Raw genomic sequence first — 16,369 nt, forward strand, 5'->3', positions numbered from 1 at the left:
TCAGTGTGCCTCTAGTGTGAGACGAAAGGGAGCTCTGCTGTGGGAGTGGCTCCTGCGGCTGTCCCGTGTCTGCTCTGAAGAAGTCTGTGATCCGTCTCTGAGACTGGCTAGCCTCGCCACTCATCAGACTATCTCTGTGTCTGCGCAGCTCGAGCAAGAACAAACCCAGGCATCTCTGATCCTCGTATCCCATGACTCTGGAGAGTGGTCCAAAACCCTCTCTAAACAAGCAATGGAAGCGGCCTTGTATCTCGTAGTAGACGGGGCAGCGGCATGTGTAGTGCAACTCTGTCTCAGGCTCCATGTCACACAAGGGGCATGTCTTGGCCTCTGCTGGTACTTTGGTGTATCTCCCAGTCTCAATCCGCAGCTGGTGAGAAGATGTGCGTAACTGGCCAATAGCACATCGTATCCCATGAGACAAGTGGGTGTCCATGTATGTGGGTCTCGTTACAAAACCATCCTCCGTAAGCTGGAGAAGATGGTCTCTGTAGAAAGCCATCATCGTGCCCAATTCCTGTGCTGGTGTATCCATGTCCTCGTGGTGTCTAGCTGGGTCAGGTCTTGGCGGATGAGCCTGGTGATCTCGGACTGTGTAAGAGTGAGAGATGGTGCATCCAATGAGTACTGGAAGGGTGGCAACCTGTCTATGTTGAACCCATGCGCCTGAAACCATGATGTCATCTCCCCATACCAGCATGCTGTATCTCCTTGCATGGCTAACTGTTGAGAGGACTCAAGTGCAGTGCGAGCATATCTGTCTCTAGGAAGTTTCCATGTGCGGTGTATGAAGGAGACTGATTTGGTGAGCGCCTCAACCACTAGTGGGGGGGCCGCTATCTCTGCTCGGATAATGGCCCGTGGTATTGATGCCTTGGCTCTAATGAGCCGCGAGATCATAGAGACGAGAGGTTTCTCCATGTTCCCCCATCCATCAGTGCGACCCGGCCTCCCGTGGTGATCCAATGAAGGTCCCCATATCTCAGCTCCATAGAGTAATGCAGAAGCCACCAAAGTGTCAAAAGAGCCAGAGCTCCGTCCGAGGCTCCTGAAACTGAACTTGCGAACACATCCACCCAATGCTGCGTGGGCTCTAGTCAATCTGGTCTGTGCTGCTCTTCTGAGTGAGAATGCAGGTCCGCTAAAAACCACTCCAAGGTAAGTGTAAGCATCTGTGTACTCCAGAGTCTCCTGGCCGTATGTGAATGTAGGTGCTGACCTCCTGATCCACTGTGGGGTGGTAATAAACACCACTTTCGTGGGCAAACCTATGCAAAGCATCCAATTGACGTTGCATTCCCTCCGGAGATTCAGAGATCAACACAATATAATCAGCATATAACAAAAGTGGAATCCATGTCCCTGCCAACTGTGCGCCTCTACCACCATCTCTCTCAATGTAGTCAGAAACCTCATCCACATACATACCAAATAGAGTAGGAGAGAGCAGGCAGCCCTGCTTCACCCCAATAGTGGAGTGAACCGGTGTAGATAGTCCCTCAGGGGGTGCGTACATGACCTACTACTGATTTGTACAATGCCATGATCCTCCAAATGAGCTCTCTGGGTACTCCCATCTCCTGTAATCTACGCATCAATCTAGCTCTGGGTACTGTGTCAAAGGCTTTGCGGAAGTCCACAAAGCTACAATAGATCCCTCTCCCATGAGATCTGCCCTCCTCGATGATGGCCTTGAGTGTCAAGATATGGTCAAGAGTAGAGAAGCCTCTCCTGAGCCCTGCCTGCCCAGCTGCACGCATTCCTTCCCTCTCTGCCCATCTACTAAATTGTTGCTCAAGAATGGATGCGTACAACTGTGCCAGTGTGTGTCCAATCATGATAGTGCGATAATTCCCAGGCTCCATGGGGTCTCCTGACTTGAAGATAGGTACAATCGTAGATAGGCTCCAAGTGTCCGGCAGGCCCTCACACATGGCACGGTTAAACATAACTGCTAGAACCTCTGCTAGTAGGTCTTTGGCATGCATGAAATGCTCGGCCACTAAGCCATCATGATCATATGCTCTCCCAGTCCTCATCTTGTCAATGGCTTTCTTCACCATCTCAGCGGTGAAAAAAGCACATGTGTGTGGGCATGTGTTGGGATCCAGCACGAAGAAGGAGATAGACACAGTGTGTGGCGGGGCGGTACTCACACTACAATGTGTAGTTGTGAGTATAGTTATTATGAATGAGTAAATGAATGGCTGTACATGGGCGGCTGAACAACGGGCAGCCGGGCACACGGGCCTTTAACCCAACAATCTCCCACTTAAAGGCAGTGTGCCTTTAAAGTGGCCAAAGTACAGCAAAAGAAGTCAAGCCATACCCATCAGCGATCTACAGTGTGCAAACCGCTGTGAGGGTAACGACTTCGTGAGTAGATCAACAGGGTTATCGTCAGTGTGTACCTTGACAAGCTCTATGCGCTTGTCCTCTAGCACCTCTCGTATGAAGTGATACCTCACCTCAATGTGCTTTGTCTTCGCATGGAAGACAGGATTCCGTGCCAACGCTATGGCACTCTGGCTATCACAATGTAGAATCGGAGCATCACCAGCTATACCAAGATCTCCCACTAGTTGTGAGAGCCATACGGCCTCCTTGGCAGCCTCAGTGGCAGCCATATATTCAGCCTCTGTAGTGCTCAAAGCAACGCATGGCTGTAAACGTGATGCCCACGAAACCGGTCCACCTGCAACTGTGAACACATAGCCGCTAGTAGACTTCCTCGAGTCCACTGACCCTGCATAGTCTGAATCTGTATATCCGCAAACATACATATCCTTCTCACCATAACATAGGGACAACTCTGAAGTCCCTCTCAAGTATGTGAGAATACCTCTCACTGCATCCCAATGACGCTTGCCCGGGTTAGACATGTACCTGCTAACCACACCAACTGCATGAGCAAGATCTGGACGCGTAGCCACCATGGCATACATCAAGGAACCAACAGCTGACGCATAGGGAATCTGAGACATCTCTGTAGTCTCCAAATCTGTCTGAGGGCAGTCATCATGGCTGAGTTTTACATATGGAGGCAACGGGGTACTAATGGCCCTTCCCCCTTCCATATGAAAACGCTCAAGCACCCTGTCAATGTACTCTTTCTGACTAAGAAAGAGCATCTTGCGAGAACGATCACGAGTGATCCGCATACCCAAAATATGACTGGCATCCCCAAGATCCTTCATGGCAAAGGTCTCATGTAGCCTATGTTTCAAGGCATCCACATCAGAAATACACTTCCCTGCGATCAGCATGTCATCCACATACAACACCAAAACAATAAGACTACCATCTGCAGCCTTGCGAGTATAGAGGCATGGGTCCTCATAACTGCGTACATAGCCCAATGAACTCATGAATGCATCAAACTTACGATACCATTCACGAGATTTTGCTTCAGCCCATACAAGGTCTTAAGAAGCCGGCATACCATCTTCTTTGAACCATGAATAACAAACCCACTTGGTTGCTCCATGTACAAATCCTCGTGCAAGTCCGGATGTAAGAAAGCTGTCTTTACATCCATTTGCTTCAACTCCATGTCTTCTGTAGCTACCAAAGCAAACAACATACGCAAAGTAGACATCTTCACCACTGTGGAGAAGATCTCGTCAAAATCAATGCCCTTCTGTTGCTTGAATCCTTTAGCCACAAGCCTTGCTTTGTACCTAGGCTTTGCATCCATTGAACACAATTTTATCTTGTAAACCCACTTGCATGGTAGTGCCTTCTTACCCTTTGGCAAAGGAGTAAGCTCCCACGTTTCATTTTGGATCAACGAATCCATCTCTGACTGCATAGCCTGCTCCCACTTGAGCTTGTCAACACTAGACATGGCCTCATCATAACATGATGGCTCCCCGCAATCAGTCAACAATACATAATCCATAGAAGGCACAAAACGCTGAGGCTGTCTTGCACGCCGCTCTGAACGCCTCAAAGACTGTGCAGGAGGTGCATCTGGCTGTCCCACATCTACATGATCTCCCAACAAGGGCTGATCTCCCACTTGAGGGTCAATGGGCTGCCCACGAGCAGCCATGGGAGCATCATACCGATGACCATCCTCCTCAAATATCACACGCCGAACCTCAACCGTTCGCGGTGATGCTCTATACATAGAGTCCTCATGAAAAACAACATCATGGCTGCGCACAATCTTCCTGTCAATAGGATCCCACAATCGATAACCTATCTCACTAGAGCTACCATAACCCAAGTAGATACATCTCTTGCTCTTTGGATCCAATTTGCTGCGTTTTGCCTTAGGTACATGTACATAAGCTTCACAGCCAAAAACACGAAAGTGACCATACGAAGGTGGCAAACCTGTCCATACCTCTTCAGGCACTTTGAAGCCCAAAGGAACACTAGGTGAACGATCTATCAAATGCACAGAAGTGGCAACAGCTTCAGCCCAAAATCCATTTGACAAACCAGCCATAGAAAGCATACTACGGACTTTTTCCTGTATAGTCCTGTTCATGCGCTCTGCCACACCATTTTGAGGAGGTGTATAGGGAGCACTAAGCTCGCGCCGTATACCCTTCTCAACACATAATGTTGTGAAAGCATGAGACATAAATTCACTCCCATTGTCCGTACATAAGCACTTCAACTTACAACCTGATTGGTTCTCAACAAAAGCCAACCATTGCTTAAATATATCAAACACCATATCCTTCTTACGAATGGGGTATGCCCATACCTTCCTGCTAGCATCATCAATGAACGTAACAAAGTACATAGCACCTCCAAGAGAAGCATTGGGCATCGGCCCACATACATCACTATGCACCAAAGCTAGCTTTTCCAAAGATCTGTGTGGAACACTTTTCTTATGAGAAGACCGAGCATGTCGACCATAAAGGCAATGCTCACAAAACTCAAAACCACCAAAATCTAAAACGGGAATGTAATCCGCACGTGCCAACAACTTCAAACCTTTCAGTGACATATGCCCCAAACGCTGATGCCATAAAGAAGCAGGAGGTTGCTCAATGATCCCCACAATGTGATCAGCCACACTAGCTACACAAAGGGAATACAACGTATTTCTCTTAGCACCTTTAACCAAAACAAGGCTGCCCTTAGTGAGCTTCCAACCTCCATCACCAAAAGATACATTGAAACCAAGTGAATCCAACTGACCCACACTAATCAAGCTTTTTGCAAGAGCCGGCACATGACGCACACGCTGCAAGACAAACGTAGTAGAGTTTGGCATAGCCAAATGAATATCCCCAATGCCATGAATCTGCATAGAACGCCCATCGGCAATCCTGACAGTACCTGTGCTCGAAGCATCATAGTCATGAAACCACGACCTATGAGGCGTAACGTGAAAAGAAGCACCACTGTCAATGACCCAATCCATAGGCATACTACTCTCATGAGTGAGAAGAAAAGCGTCATCAAAATAGGATGCAAGCAACACATCACCAAGCTCTTCACTAGTAGCACTAGTCGGAGCACATACATGGTCATCTTGAGAGCTACACTCTCCCTGTGTTGCATTTAACTCCTCAATCTTGACATTGGACTTAGGCTTGTCCTTAGCATCATGGTCTTTCTTCTTACCATCTCCATTTTCCCTTTTCCACTTGTAGCAATCCTTTTTGAAATGGCCTTTTCTACCACAATGAAAACATTCCACATCCTTTTTACTTGTGCCTGCACGGGACTTGCTTCTAGATTTACCCTTGTTGGACTTATATTTGTCCATAGTCCTGCCTCTGACAACCATTGCACTAGAAGACTTACTACCTGCATTATTCTTTCGATTAATCTCTTCCGTGAGAAGACTAGACTCCACATTAGTACTTGTCAACTCATCCGCAGGAACCGAGTTACTTATGGCTGTTCTAAATGTGTCCCATGACTCAGGCAACGTGACAAGTAAAAACATAGCTTTTACATTGTCCTCAAACGTAATTTTCTGCGTAGCAAGTTGGCTGAAAATTGTATTGAACTCATTCAAATGCGCATTCATGGAAGCACCTTCCTCATTCGCAAATCAATAAGCTTTTTAATCCAATACACCATAGAAGCAGCCGAATGCTTATCATACATATCGCAAATCCGCTGCCATAGCTCATAAGCTCCACCCTGTGCATCTTTCACATTGTAATAAACAGACTTTGAAAGGGAAAGCCTAATGGTAGACCTGCACATCTCATCCAACTCCTCCCAATCATCCCTCTCCATGTTCTCTGGCTTAACTCCCTGCAACTTTAGAGGTCGAATCTGTTTCTTCTGCACCAAGACATCCCAAATCTGATCTTTCCAATATGAGAAATTAGCACCATCCAACTTCTCAATATTGAAAACTGTGTCCTCTTTAGTGCCCATTACAACAAGAATGCAACAATGAGAAACCTGTAACCAACCAACAAACTGCTACAACAAAGTAGTGTTGCAAATCTGACAACACCTGCTGCTCAATCAAAGAGCAAACGCATAGAGTATAAATCATCCCATAATATGGTCAAAAAACGTACGTAGAAATCCACAAACAAATGCATAAACCCGTGACATCTGTAACTCAACCGGCCTAGGCAAACTGTGCCACAAAATGCATCAACAATGAGCTGTCATAGAGGCATAAACATACTCCATGTCTGAATAACCACAACAGAGACATAAGCTGACCAAGCTTACACAAATCTGTGAGCATAAATGGATCCAAGTGAGCATATAACTAATGCACAAGCTCAACGAAGTCCAATCTCCACTGTCAACCAAGTACCTATACGTACTGCAACACTGCAAGCAAGAGCAAACCCGCTCTATGTATAAGTGAACCAAATCTCCACAATATCATGCATAAAGAGTGTCTATCAAACTGCCATATCCACATCCATCAACATACATAGATGATGTCAACCTGTAGCTCAAGAACACGCATAAACAGACTGCCCAGAAGAGTAGAAGCTCCCACTCAAACCACAACCATATGCATGGCTGTCCCACAGTCAAAATACATGTTTTTGTAACCACAGAAGAAACCTGTATCCAAAGCTCCCTGTAACCTGTAGCCTGTACCCGTACCTGTACCTGTAGTCGAAGAAGACAATGTCGCCAAACTCCCACTCTATCTGTGTATGAGGCCACTCCAAGAAGAGGCTACACACTCTCAAATGAGCTGTGGGCTCACGTAAGTGGAAGACACTACAGCAATGGCACTTGTAATGGCTATGGAAGCTCTGGCAGCAGAAAACTACCAAAGAGAGCTGGAAAATGCAGCTCCTAGTCTGTAGCTCGGATGGGATTTCTGATGGCACGAATGGCTCCGAAAGGGGGGTTAAACCTCAGGACGCCTGCTGAAAATACTCGCGGAGTGCTGAACCTTCCAATGCCAAGCTCAGAAAAACCTTCTGCTCTTTAGAAATGCGCGCGTGCGTGAAACCGAAAAACGGCAATGAAACAGCAACAATTTTCAACACACTCAACAATGATGATGAAGCTCTCAATGCTCTCACTACCAAGCTCTGATACCACTTGTTGGGATCGGAGAGCACACACACAGAGAGCCAGCACGAAGAAGGAGATAGACACAGTGTGTGGCGGGGCGGTACTCACACTACAATGTGTAGTTGTGAGTATAGTTACTATGAATGAGTAAATGAATGGCTGTACATGGGCGGCTGAACAACGGGCAGCCGGGCACACGGGCCTTTAACCCAATAGCATGGATTGGGGGGGTTGGGAAGGGGCGGCTGTCTAGGTACTGTGTACAAAGATAATGCGTACTGACCCCAGGTCTCTGTGGAGGTAATAGCAGGGGGGGGGACTGCTCATGAAAGAGATGCCACGCCTCACGCGAGTCCTGACTCAAGAATAGTTGGTATAGATCCTGCTAGAGTCGAGCCAAAAATGCCCTCTTCTTCCGCCGCACCAGGCGTCGGAAGTCAATCTGTGACTGTCTGTGAGTGACGTCCCCCAAAAGCACCTCCCTCTGGAGTCTAGCTCAGTCTGGCAGCACTCCTTATCGTACCAGCTGTTCTGAGGCATGCTCCCTGATCGGCATCTCTGCTCAGGCTGGGTGTATGGGTATGCCTCTGCTGCTGCATCATGTAATGTCTGTGTCAGTATAGTAGTAAGCTCCTCCATAGGTCGCCCCGGTTCCTTAGTGCATAGGCGTTTGTAGATCCCGTCCATGTATACAGAATCCCTCTCCCGCGTGAAGGTGTAGCGAGTAGGGGCTGCTATCTGTGGCCTGTGTGCTACATTGAACTGGAAGGAGATGGTCATCGACACAAGAGCATGATCCACTGCCACCCCGACCGGTCTGGGCCCAACTATGAGATCCTGGATACTAGAGATGAGATTCGGCTGTGCCATGACATAGTCCATTGTGCTGGCTCCATGTCTGTGTGGGAAGCATGTGAAACCTCCCGCAACAGGAAACCTCTGTAGGCCATTCAAGATGGCCAGTCCATGTGCGGTGCCCATGTCTATCAGGTGTCGCCCATACTCAGTATATTCCACATCGTGTGATAGGTATCAATGGCTGCAAATCTGTTGGAATTAGGGTTGCAGAGAAACACACAGCTTGGAGAAGACGAAGGAAGCTCAAGGCACACAATAGAGAGTGTGTTACTTAGTGTGCAATGGAAAGATAGATAGCCCTAGAGTGATGGGCGTATATACAATGCTCGGGGGAAAAAACCTCCTAAAGAGGGAAAAAATGCCCCGGCGGTCCTAGTGTGTTCACACACATCACTACCACATGTATATGGTAACAAATCCCCCCTGGAGTAATGCGGTGAACGAGAGCTGGCACATGAGTAAAGGGAAGTGCCATGCCCTGAGGACATGATCAGTCCACAATGGGGAGTAAGCCCAAAGCTTTGCGGAAAGCTTCAAGCTTCTCACGAGACAATGCCTTTGTGAAAAGATCTGCAAGGTTGTCCTGTGTTGGCACATAAGCCAAGCTGATCTCTCCTGTTGAGAGCCTCTCCCTGACATAGTGGTAATGCACCTCAATGTGCTTTGTGCGAGCATGAAAAACTGGGTTCCTCGCAACTGCCAATGCGCTTTGACTGTCAGTGTAGATAGTGTCGGCAGTGTCCTGTCCAACACCCAAATCAGCCATAAGGCGTCTGAGCCATACACACTCAACCGTAGCTGTGAAGACTGCCCTGTACTCGGCCTCACAACTCGAAGTGGCCACAGTAGGTTGCTTCTTGCTCAACTATGATATACATGAACTGCCAAGCATGAAACAAAAACCACTTGTGGACACTCGCGTGTCAAAACAACCAGCCCAATCTGAGTATGTAAGTCTGGCGGCAATGATCCCCCCTTGGGATAAAACAAGCCAAGATGTAAAGTGCCACTAAGGTAGCGGAAAATCCTCTTGACAGCTTGCCAATGCTTAGATCCTGGGCTATGCATAAATCTGCTGACCTGTGAGACTGCAAATTGAATATCTGGCCTCGTGTTGCATACATAAATGAGGCAGCCAACAACAGTTTGGTAAAGAGTGACATCAGCAAGATCACCAGCATCATGTAGACTCAACTTCAAACCTGTTTCCATGGGAGTGGCAATAGGTTTGCAATCCTCAAGCCCAAACTTACATAGCAATGTCTCTATGTAACTTTTCTGACACAAGGCAATACCACCATCACATTGCTTAAACTGTATACCCAAGTAATGATGCAACAGCCCCAAATCTTTCATCTTGAAAGTAGCATTCAAATCAGCCTTAAATTCAGCAATATGTCTCTCATTTGGTCCAGTGATCAGCAAATCATCAACATAAAGAACCACAATGAGAAGTACGTCACCCTCACGCTTTACATACAATGTGCTTTCTGTTGGACTATTACGAAAGCCTCGTTTAAACAAATGAGTGTCAGCTTTCTCATACCAAGCACGAGGAGATTGCTTCAACCCATACAAAGCCTTCTTACATCTGCGCACTTTGTCCTCTTGTCCTTTTATGACAAAACCACGAGGCTGCGTTACATAAACTTCCTCAAATATGTCACCATTCAAGAAAGCAGTAACAATGTCTGATTGATGTACATCCCAACCAAAATGAGCTGCCAATGCACATAGAAAACGCACAGTAGTCATACGACAAGTGGGAGCAAAAGTCTCTTCATAATCTATGCCTTTTTGCTGTCCATAACCCTTTCTTTGAGAAGCAATAAAAGCCTGTTCAACTGCACGTTGCCTAGTCCTGTTTTTTCTAGAAAGTGACTCTTGCAACAGCAATGTGCATAATCCATCAAACTTGACAACTTCAGGATTTCCTTGGGTCATCACTCTCCAAGTACTAGCAAAAGTCTGGTAGGAATCTGGTAAGGCATCAAGAACAGTCTGCACAAGTGAACTGTCTGAAATGACTTCACCTGTAGAAATAAGCTGCTCATTGATATCCTTGACACTAGCAAGGAAAGTGTCCATATCATCTTCCTCATGCATAATCTTCGACTCCAGCTCTTTACGCAACAAAGCAATTTTAGCCTCATTGCGGCTTGCATAAAGACCTGCTAGAATATCCCAAGCTTGTTTTGCAGATTTTGCTGAACAGATGTGAGGAACAATGGTGCGCTTCACAGACAACGCAATCAATGCATGAGCCTGCGCATCCTTAACATCCCAACGAGCTTGTTCTGCAGTAGGCAAAACAACTCTAACAGCTGCAATCCTTGCAGCAAGACCTGCAACATCCTCAACATCGCTTACATCCTCAGAACCAGGACGTACATCAATGCCCTGGGGCCTGCACAATGTTCTAGACACCCTTTGACACAAGAACATGTTGCATCATATAAGCCCACATAGGGTAGTTGTCCCCATCCAACCTGTCCTCAGCAGCAAACATCTTGAACACATCTGTGTTGTTGTTGTCAGCCATGGTAAATGCTGCACCTGATGTGAAAACTATCCGAAAATAGGAGAAACGGAGCGGGAACAACCTGTGTATATAGCACAAACCGTAGAAGACTATAAGGCACCTGTTATGCACAAAACGGCACTGACAGAAATTTTGCACAAAATGACGAAATAGCCTGTGCAGTACTGCCTGTAGTCGAAACGGAGCCCGAAATGAGCCAAAATCAAAATTCTGAGCAGACCGAGCTCTTCGAGCTCGCCCAAAATATTTGTCGACGTGCGAACGCTTGCCAAAGCTCACTGAAATCGGAGAAAGTGAGAAGGCGTGTGCTGGAGCAGCTGGCGACTAAGCCCAGGAGGACGTGACCTGCTCTGATACCAATTGTTGGAATTAGGGTTGCAGAGAAACACACACAGCTTGGAGAAGACGAAGGAAGCTCAAGCACACAATAGAGAGTGTGTTACTTAGTGTGCAATGGAAAGATAGATAGCCCTAGAGTGATGGGCGTATATACAATGCTCGGGGGAAAAAACCTCCTAAAGAGGGAAAAAATGCCTTGGCGGTCCTAGTGTGTTCACACGCATCACTACCACATGTATATGGTAACAAAATCCTCTCTAAATAACACTGCCACTCCCCCTGAGCCCCGTCCTTTGTGCTCTGAGTGTGTCTCCTGTTTGTAAGCTGTCTCCCACCTGTATCCACTGATGTGAGGCATGGATTGCCCAGGGGCCTGGTGTGTCTCAGAGTAAAAGATGATGTCTCTTCCAGTAAAACTATCCTCAAAAGCACCCACATCAAGACGCATAGATCCATTGCAGTTCCAAGCAGCCACTTTGAGTGTGGTCCCATAAGTCTCGCACCGTCATTTGGAGCATCGCTCTAGTATTACCACTCTTCCATCTCGATAAAAGGCAATCTTGCCTTTTCCCCTTACCGCTCTAATCTCCGGCATGACTTCCTGCATATGAGCGAACTGCGAGAGGGTAAGATCATCCCTGAGAAAGATGCCCGTCTCTTTAAGAGTTGGTCTTTTCTTCAAGAAGGACTTCTTCGCTTCCATGGGAGGGAAAACGGAGGATGAGTGCCCTTTATATTAAGGTTTCCCCACTGCTTCCATTTTTCTTTATGTTGCCCACTCTCCAGGCTCTTGTGTGCGTCGGCTCATGAACCCCCATCAAGGCCATGAGTTCTTTTACCTCTTCGTCCACATTGCCTTTGTCTTTAAGACTGCAAATTCTCACATGTAAAGCGCGCACACGTCTTCTTTGCTCCTCCTCTAGTGTCTGATTAATGATAGAGAGAGAGAGAGAGAGAGAGAGAGAGAGAGAGAGAGAGAGAGAGAGAGAGTCAGAGAGATGCTTATCTTTTTTTCCTCAGCCTGCATGCAGTCGCACATGTGCAGAGGTCCAATGCAATTGTAAGTTTCTCTTATAATCTTTTCGAATTTCTGGCTCATACATGGTTTTTTGTGAGGCACCTAGCGTGTGTTTTTCTCACTTTGTGCACACAAACACGAGAGCATACATCAATACAAAGGTCTGCGTACTAAGTTTCTGTAGGCAGACGCAGCCATAATGAAACTTAGTACTAAACAAAAGCAATAAATAGAAAGTATTTAAACAATTTTACAGTAGATAGGGCATATGCACCACTGAAGATAGATAGAATTTACACCATATCAACTCCTCGTAAACTGGACAAAAGCTTCACAAGGTGAGGTGAAGTCTGCATGTCCCACGCACACAAAAGCTTACATCAATACAAAGATCTGGGTATTGAGTTTCTGTCATAACTCTAGGGATTCAGGGCAGACTCGGCCATAATGAAGTCTTGCACTAAAAGAAGCAGTAAATGAAAAGTATTCAAAAAAAGTTAAAGGTAGTTGATATGCTATATGCACCACTGAAGATCGAAAGAATTAACAGACTATCAACTGGTTGTAACTCGGACCAAAATCTCACAATTTAAATTGTATGTTCATCACACGACTAAGAATCCAGGATAAGTCTAGATTCACCTTTAATAACAAAGCTAGCTCAGCTGGTTGGAGGAAAAAGTCTCTAGGTCCAAGGTCTTGGGTCAACCCCCCTTAGCTGCTCATATGATGCCTCGTTCTCCAGGGTTGTTCCCCATGCTTATATAAGGGGGTTTGCCAGCTGCCCTTATCTGGTCGGTTTTGCCTCCAGCTCACGGGGTGGGGTGTGCGCTTTCAGTTGTACCTCAGAAAAAGAAACTTCAAATGATTCCGTGAATTTAAGCTATTAATAACAAATCTAGCTTTGGCGGTTCATTTACAGATGTTCTTTGTAAATTGCAATGCCTATAACACAGAAGGAATGCTATTTCTCAAGCTGTAATGACAGAGGCAGTTGTGGCAGCTCAGCGTGGCAATTTTATTTACATGCAAGGATCATGGTTTTCTAAGCGACCGGCTTTTTGGTGGAAAGATTGGGGGATTCGTTTTTCTTTCAAATGTGATATGCTGCTTTTAGGACTTGGAGAGAGGGATTTTGTGTGAAGTGCTATAGCTAAGTCTGGGCCCTCTTTTCTCTAGTAAATGATCAAAATTGCTGTTGTTTATAGCAGCAACTAATTTTCCTATTTTTGGGATTTGGACACCTCATTTTTGGCCAAATATGACAAGAAAATACTGTAACTCTCTTCCTTTGCCCTACCTGAATAGTATATACAGTGCAAGCTGGAAACACAACTCCATGCAACAAATGGCCTCTTAAGTAAACTGGTATGAGCACTATTGGAGCGATGGTTGAAATTGTTGCGGGACATTTGCAAGCTGTGGTGCAGTTCGAATCATAGATGATGTCTGGCATTTGTGACAAAGGTGTAACTGCAGGAGGATGTGGTTTTTGTCAAATGATAATTGTAGGGCCCGAACGAACTTCCATGCCTGGGTTGACCTCTCTTCTCATGCCTTCTGGAAGAGTTCACAAGCGTCCAGCACCAAATAATTGGACCGGAGGGCCTCTGATTAGCACCAAGGCTCAGGCATGCTGCCTATAATCTGGAACAATTGGAATATTTTGGGGCATCTCTCATTCCCAGTCAGCAAAAGAGGCCTTTTCAGAGTTCTTGGAATGCTTTGTCTTCCATTAGTTGTTGGTTGCAGAATAGGAGTCCGGACAGAGTGCCTCCCAACGAGTGTTAATAAAAGTTTAACTAGAAACCTTTGGATGCCATCTTGCCCAATAGGGCGTAGAGGCTTTGCATGTTTGGATTTAGTAAACTACCTTCATGTCTCACCCCTTGAAAAGTAGCACCTTGAGGTGACATACCCCTGTGTGTATGATTGATTTCATGGGGAAGAAGTTAGACAATGAATTACTCCAGTCATCTCGCTGGTGCCAGCTAACAATTCCATTGGCAATTCGAGTACTGCTCATCTTTCTCATGCTGGCAATAGTGTTAGTGGTCAATTAGGTGCTATCAGCCAAGCATATGAAACCTCTGACTATTATCAAGGGCTCTGCTCTTTTGCATGTTGGGTCCAAAATCCCTTTACTACCCTCATGTCTCGACTTACAATCTCTGTCCACATATGCTCTCACTCTGGTGTCATCAGATCCTGCAGCAATATTCAAAGAATACGGAACATGGATCGGGGAAGGGGGTTGGGAATGAGAATACAATGAAGGAAGAAATGCACCTTGTTAATAAACATGGGAGTGTTAACATTTGAATCCAAAGCTACTTCACCAACCTGCTATAATAAGGCAGTCTCAATGGGCTTCACAGAAGTGAACATGGTCTCAACTCTAGGGGGGATGCCCACTGGGTGCCCCAGACGTTCCTAGGAAAAAAATAGGGTCTATTTATAGCCCAATGGCTATTTTTGCAGGGCCTTTAGGATCATTTGGCTATTTTACACAAATCATATTTTATAACAAGATTAGCCGAAACTATTAAAATTTTTGTGGTTTTGGGAGAGCAATTCACCAAAAATACATCGTAAAATGCCGTTTTGTCAAAAGTTTCACCCCAAATCCTTTACTTTTAGGCTTATGGATAAGACATTTGCCAACCCATCTGCACTCACAAATTCTATAAGGGGTCTTCTGTTTACCCAGCCGAGAACGGGTTCCACAATCCGGAATTCCTTTGGCATGTGTTCCTTGCGACTATGAATTATTCTGTATTCAGGAATACGTTGGCCTGCGATCCCCATGACTATGAATTATTCAATCCCTTAAAAAGCACCATTTTGAGGCACCATACCAAATAGCATTACCGTCCTTCTGATGGAAGTAATTAGAGGCACAACAAGTAAGGAGTAAATAATAAAAAATACAGAGAGGTGGAGACACCAACATGGCACATATCGCTATCAGGTGCACACTTAACGTGGAGTATTGGCCCTTTTAATCCTTCACCCCAGGGGCCGCCCTGTGCATGAGGTCCAGACAATTTTTATTTGACAATGTTTACCCCTAGTACAGGATTTTGAATCAAATAGATTGTCCAATCAGCCACTTATCATGCTATTTTGCAGCTCTTGGAATACGTTATGGCAAGTTCTGTGGAGTTGGCTGGACTGGATGTGCTGGTGAAAAGCCATGCGATGATCTGGACAACTGTTGTAAACAGCATGATTTATGTGTGGAGAAGAAGGGTTGGCAAAGTTTTGTTTGTTGTGTTTTTATACTCTCTATTTAGCCTTTGACAAGGAATATTTCAACTGATAGCTTGAGTTAATTCTTATTTAGGAATGATGCATATCAGCTGCCATGAGAAGTTCAAGAAGTGCATGCGAAAAGTCGAAAAGTCCGGAAAGCGCGGGTTTTCGAAGAAATGTCCATATGAGGTTGCCATACCTCTAATGGTCCAAGGAATGGATATGGCCATTATGTTCAGTGAACTGGGCGGCTTGCCTTCTGCAATGTAGCACTAGGTGTGTGGCGGGGCTCCTTGGTTGAGCATTGTTTGTGAGCTTGCAGGACCAATTCATTTTTTTAACACCTGAGAAGACTTCTAGATTTCAAGAAGTGTGGAAATCGGGAAGGTCAAGATCACATAAGACACATTGACAACTGATTTAATCCATCCATGGCCTTTCTTCTAAAACCTTTCGAACTTTTCGCTCTAGAAGCTGATTATATTAAATTTGTTATTTTTTCATTTTATGCATCGTGTCTTCTCCATTCCTTTAACTTGTGTTGATCAAATATTTGACCTCACATTTATATTCATTGCATGTTTTCAAGAAGTAATTATAGTTCCAGGACACGATGTTTTGTGCCCCTTGGCCACCATCTTTGCATTCAAATAAGACCAACTGACAGAAAGCAAGGAAAAGTTACAATAAAAATTTGTGACACAATCATGTAGTTATAGACAATTGAGGTTTGATGCATTTTGGAAGCCACTCCATTTAATTCTTTGAGATCCCAACCCTCATCAAACACTGCTCAAACTTACAAATAAACATTGGTTAGGTCTTTTACATGCTCAATATAGAAGGTGTCAACAAAGTTATGCATTGGCATA

The 16,369-nt window shown here is 45.5% G+C and overlaps 1 protein-coding gene across 1 annotated transcript in view; it reads left to right on the forward strand.

Moving 5' to 3' along the window:
- The window catches only part of LOC147461876 (putative phospholipase A2 homolog 1), an 83,828-nt gene extending 67,825 nt beyond the window's left edge, over positions 1–16,003 (forward strand). The window contains exons 2-4 of the mRNA XM_086509345.1: positions 12,245–12,284; positions 15,375–15,494; positions 15,589–16,003. Coding sequence (XP_086365471.1) covers positions 12,245–12,284; positions 15,375–15,494; positions 15,589–15,767 — 339 coding nt within the window. The 3' untranslated portion in view covers positions 15,768–16,003. The remainder of the gene's footprint in view (positions 1–12,244; positions 12,285–15,374; positions 15,495–15,588) is intronic.
- The last annotated feature ends 366 nt before the right edge of the window (positions 16,004–16,369 follow it).

Source organism: Adiantum capillus-veneris, chromosome 3, assembly GCF_014529385.1.
Source record: "Adiantum capillus-veneris isolate H3 chromosome 3, ASM1452938v2, whole genome shotgun sequence".
Taxonomy (NCBI): Eukaryota; Viridiplantae; Streptophyta; class Polypodiopsida; order Polypodiales; family Pteridaceae; genus Adiantum; species Adiantum capillus-veneris.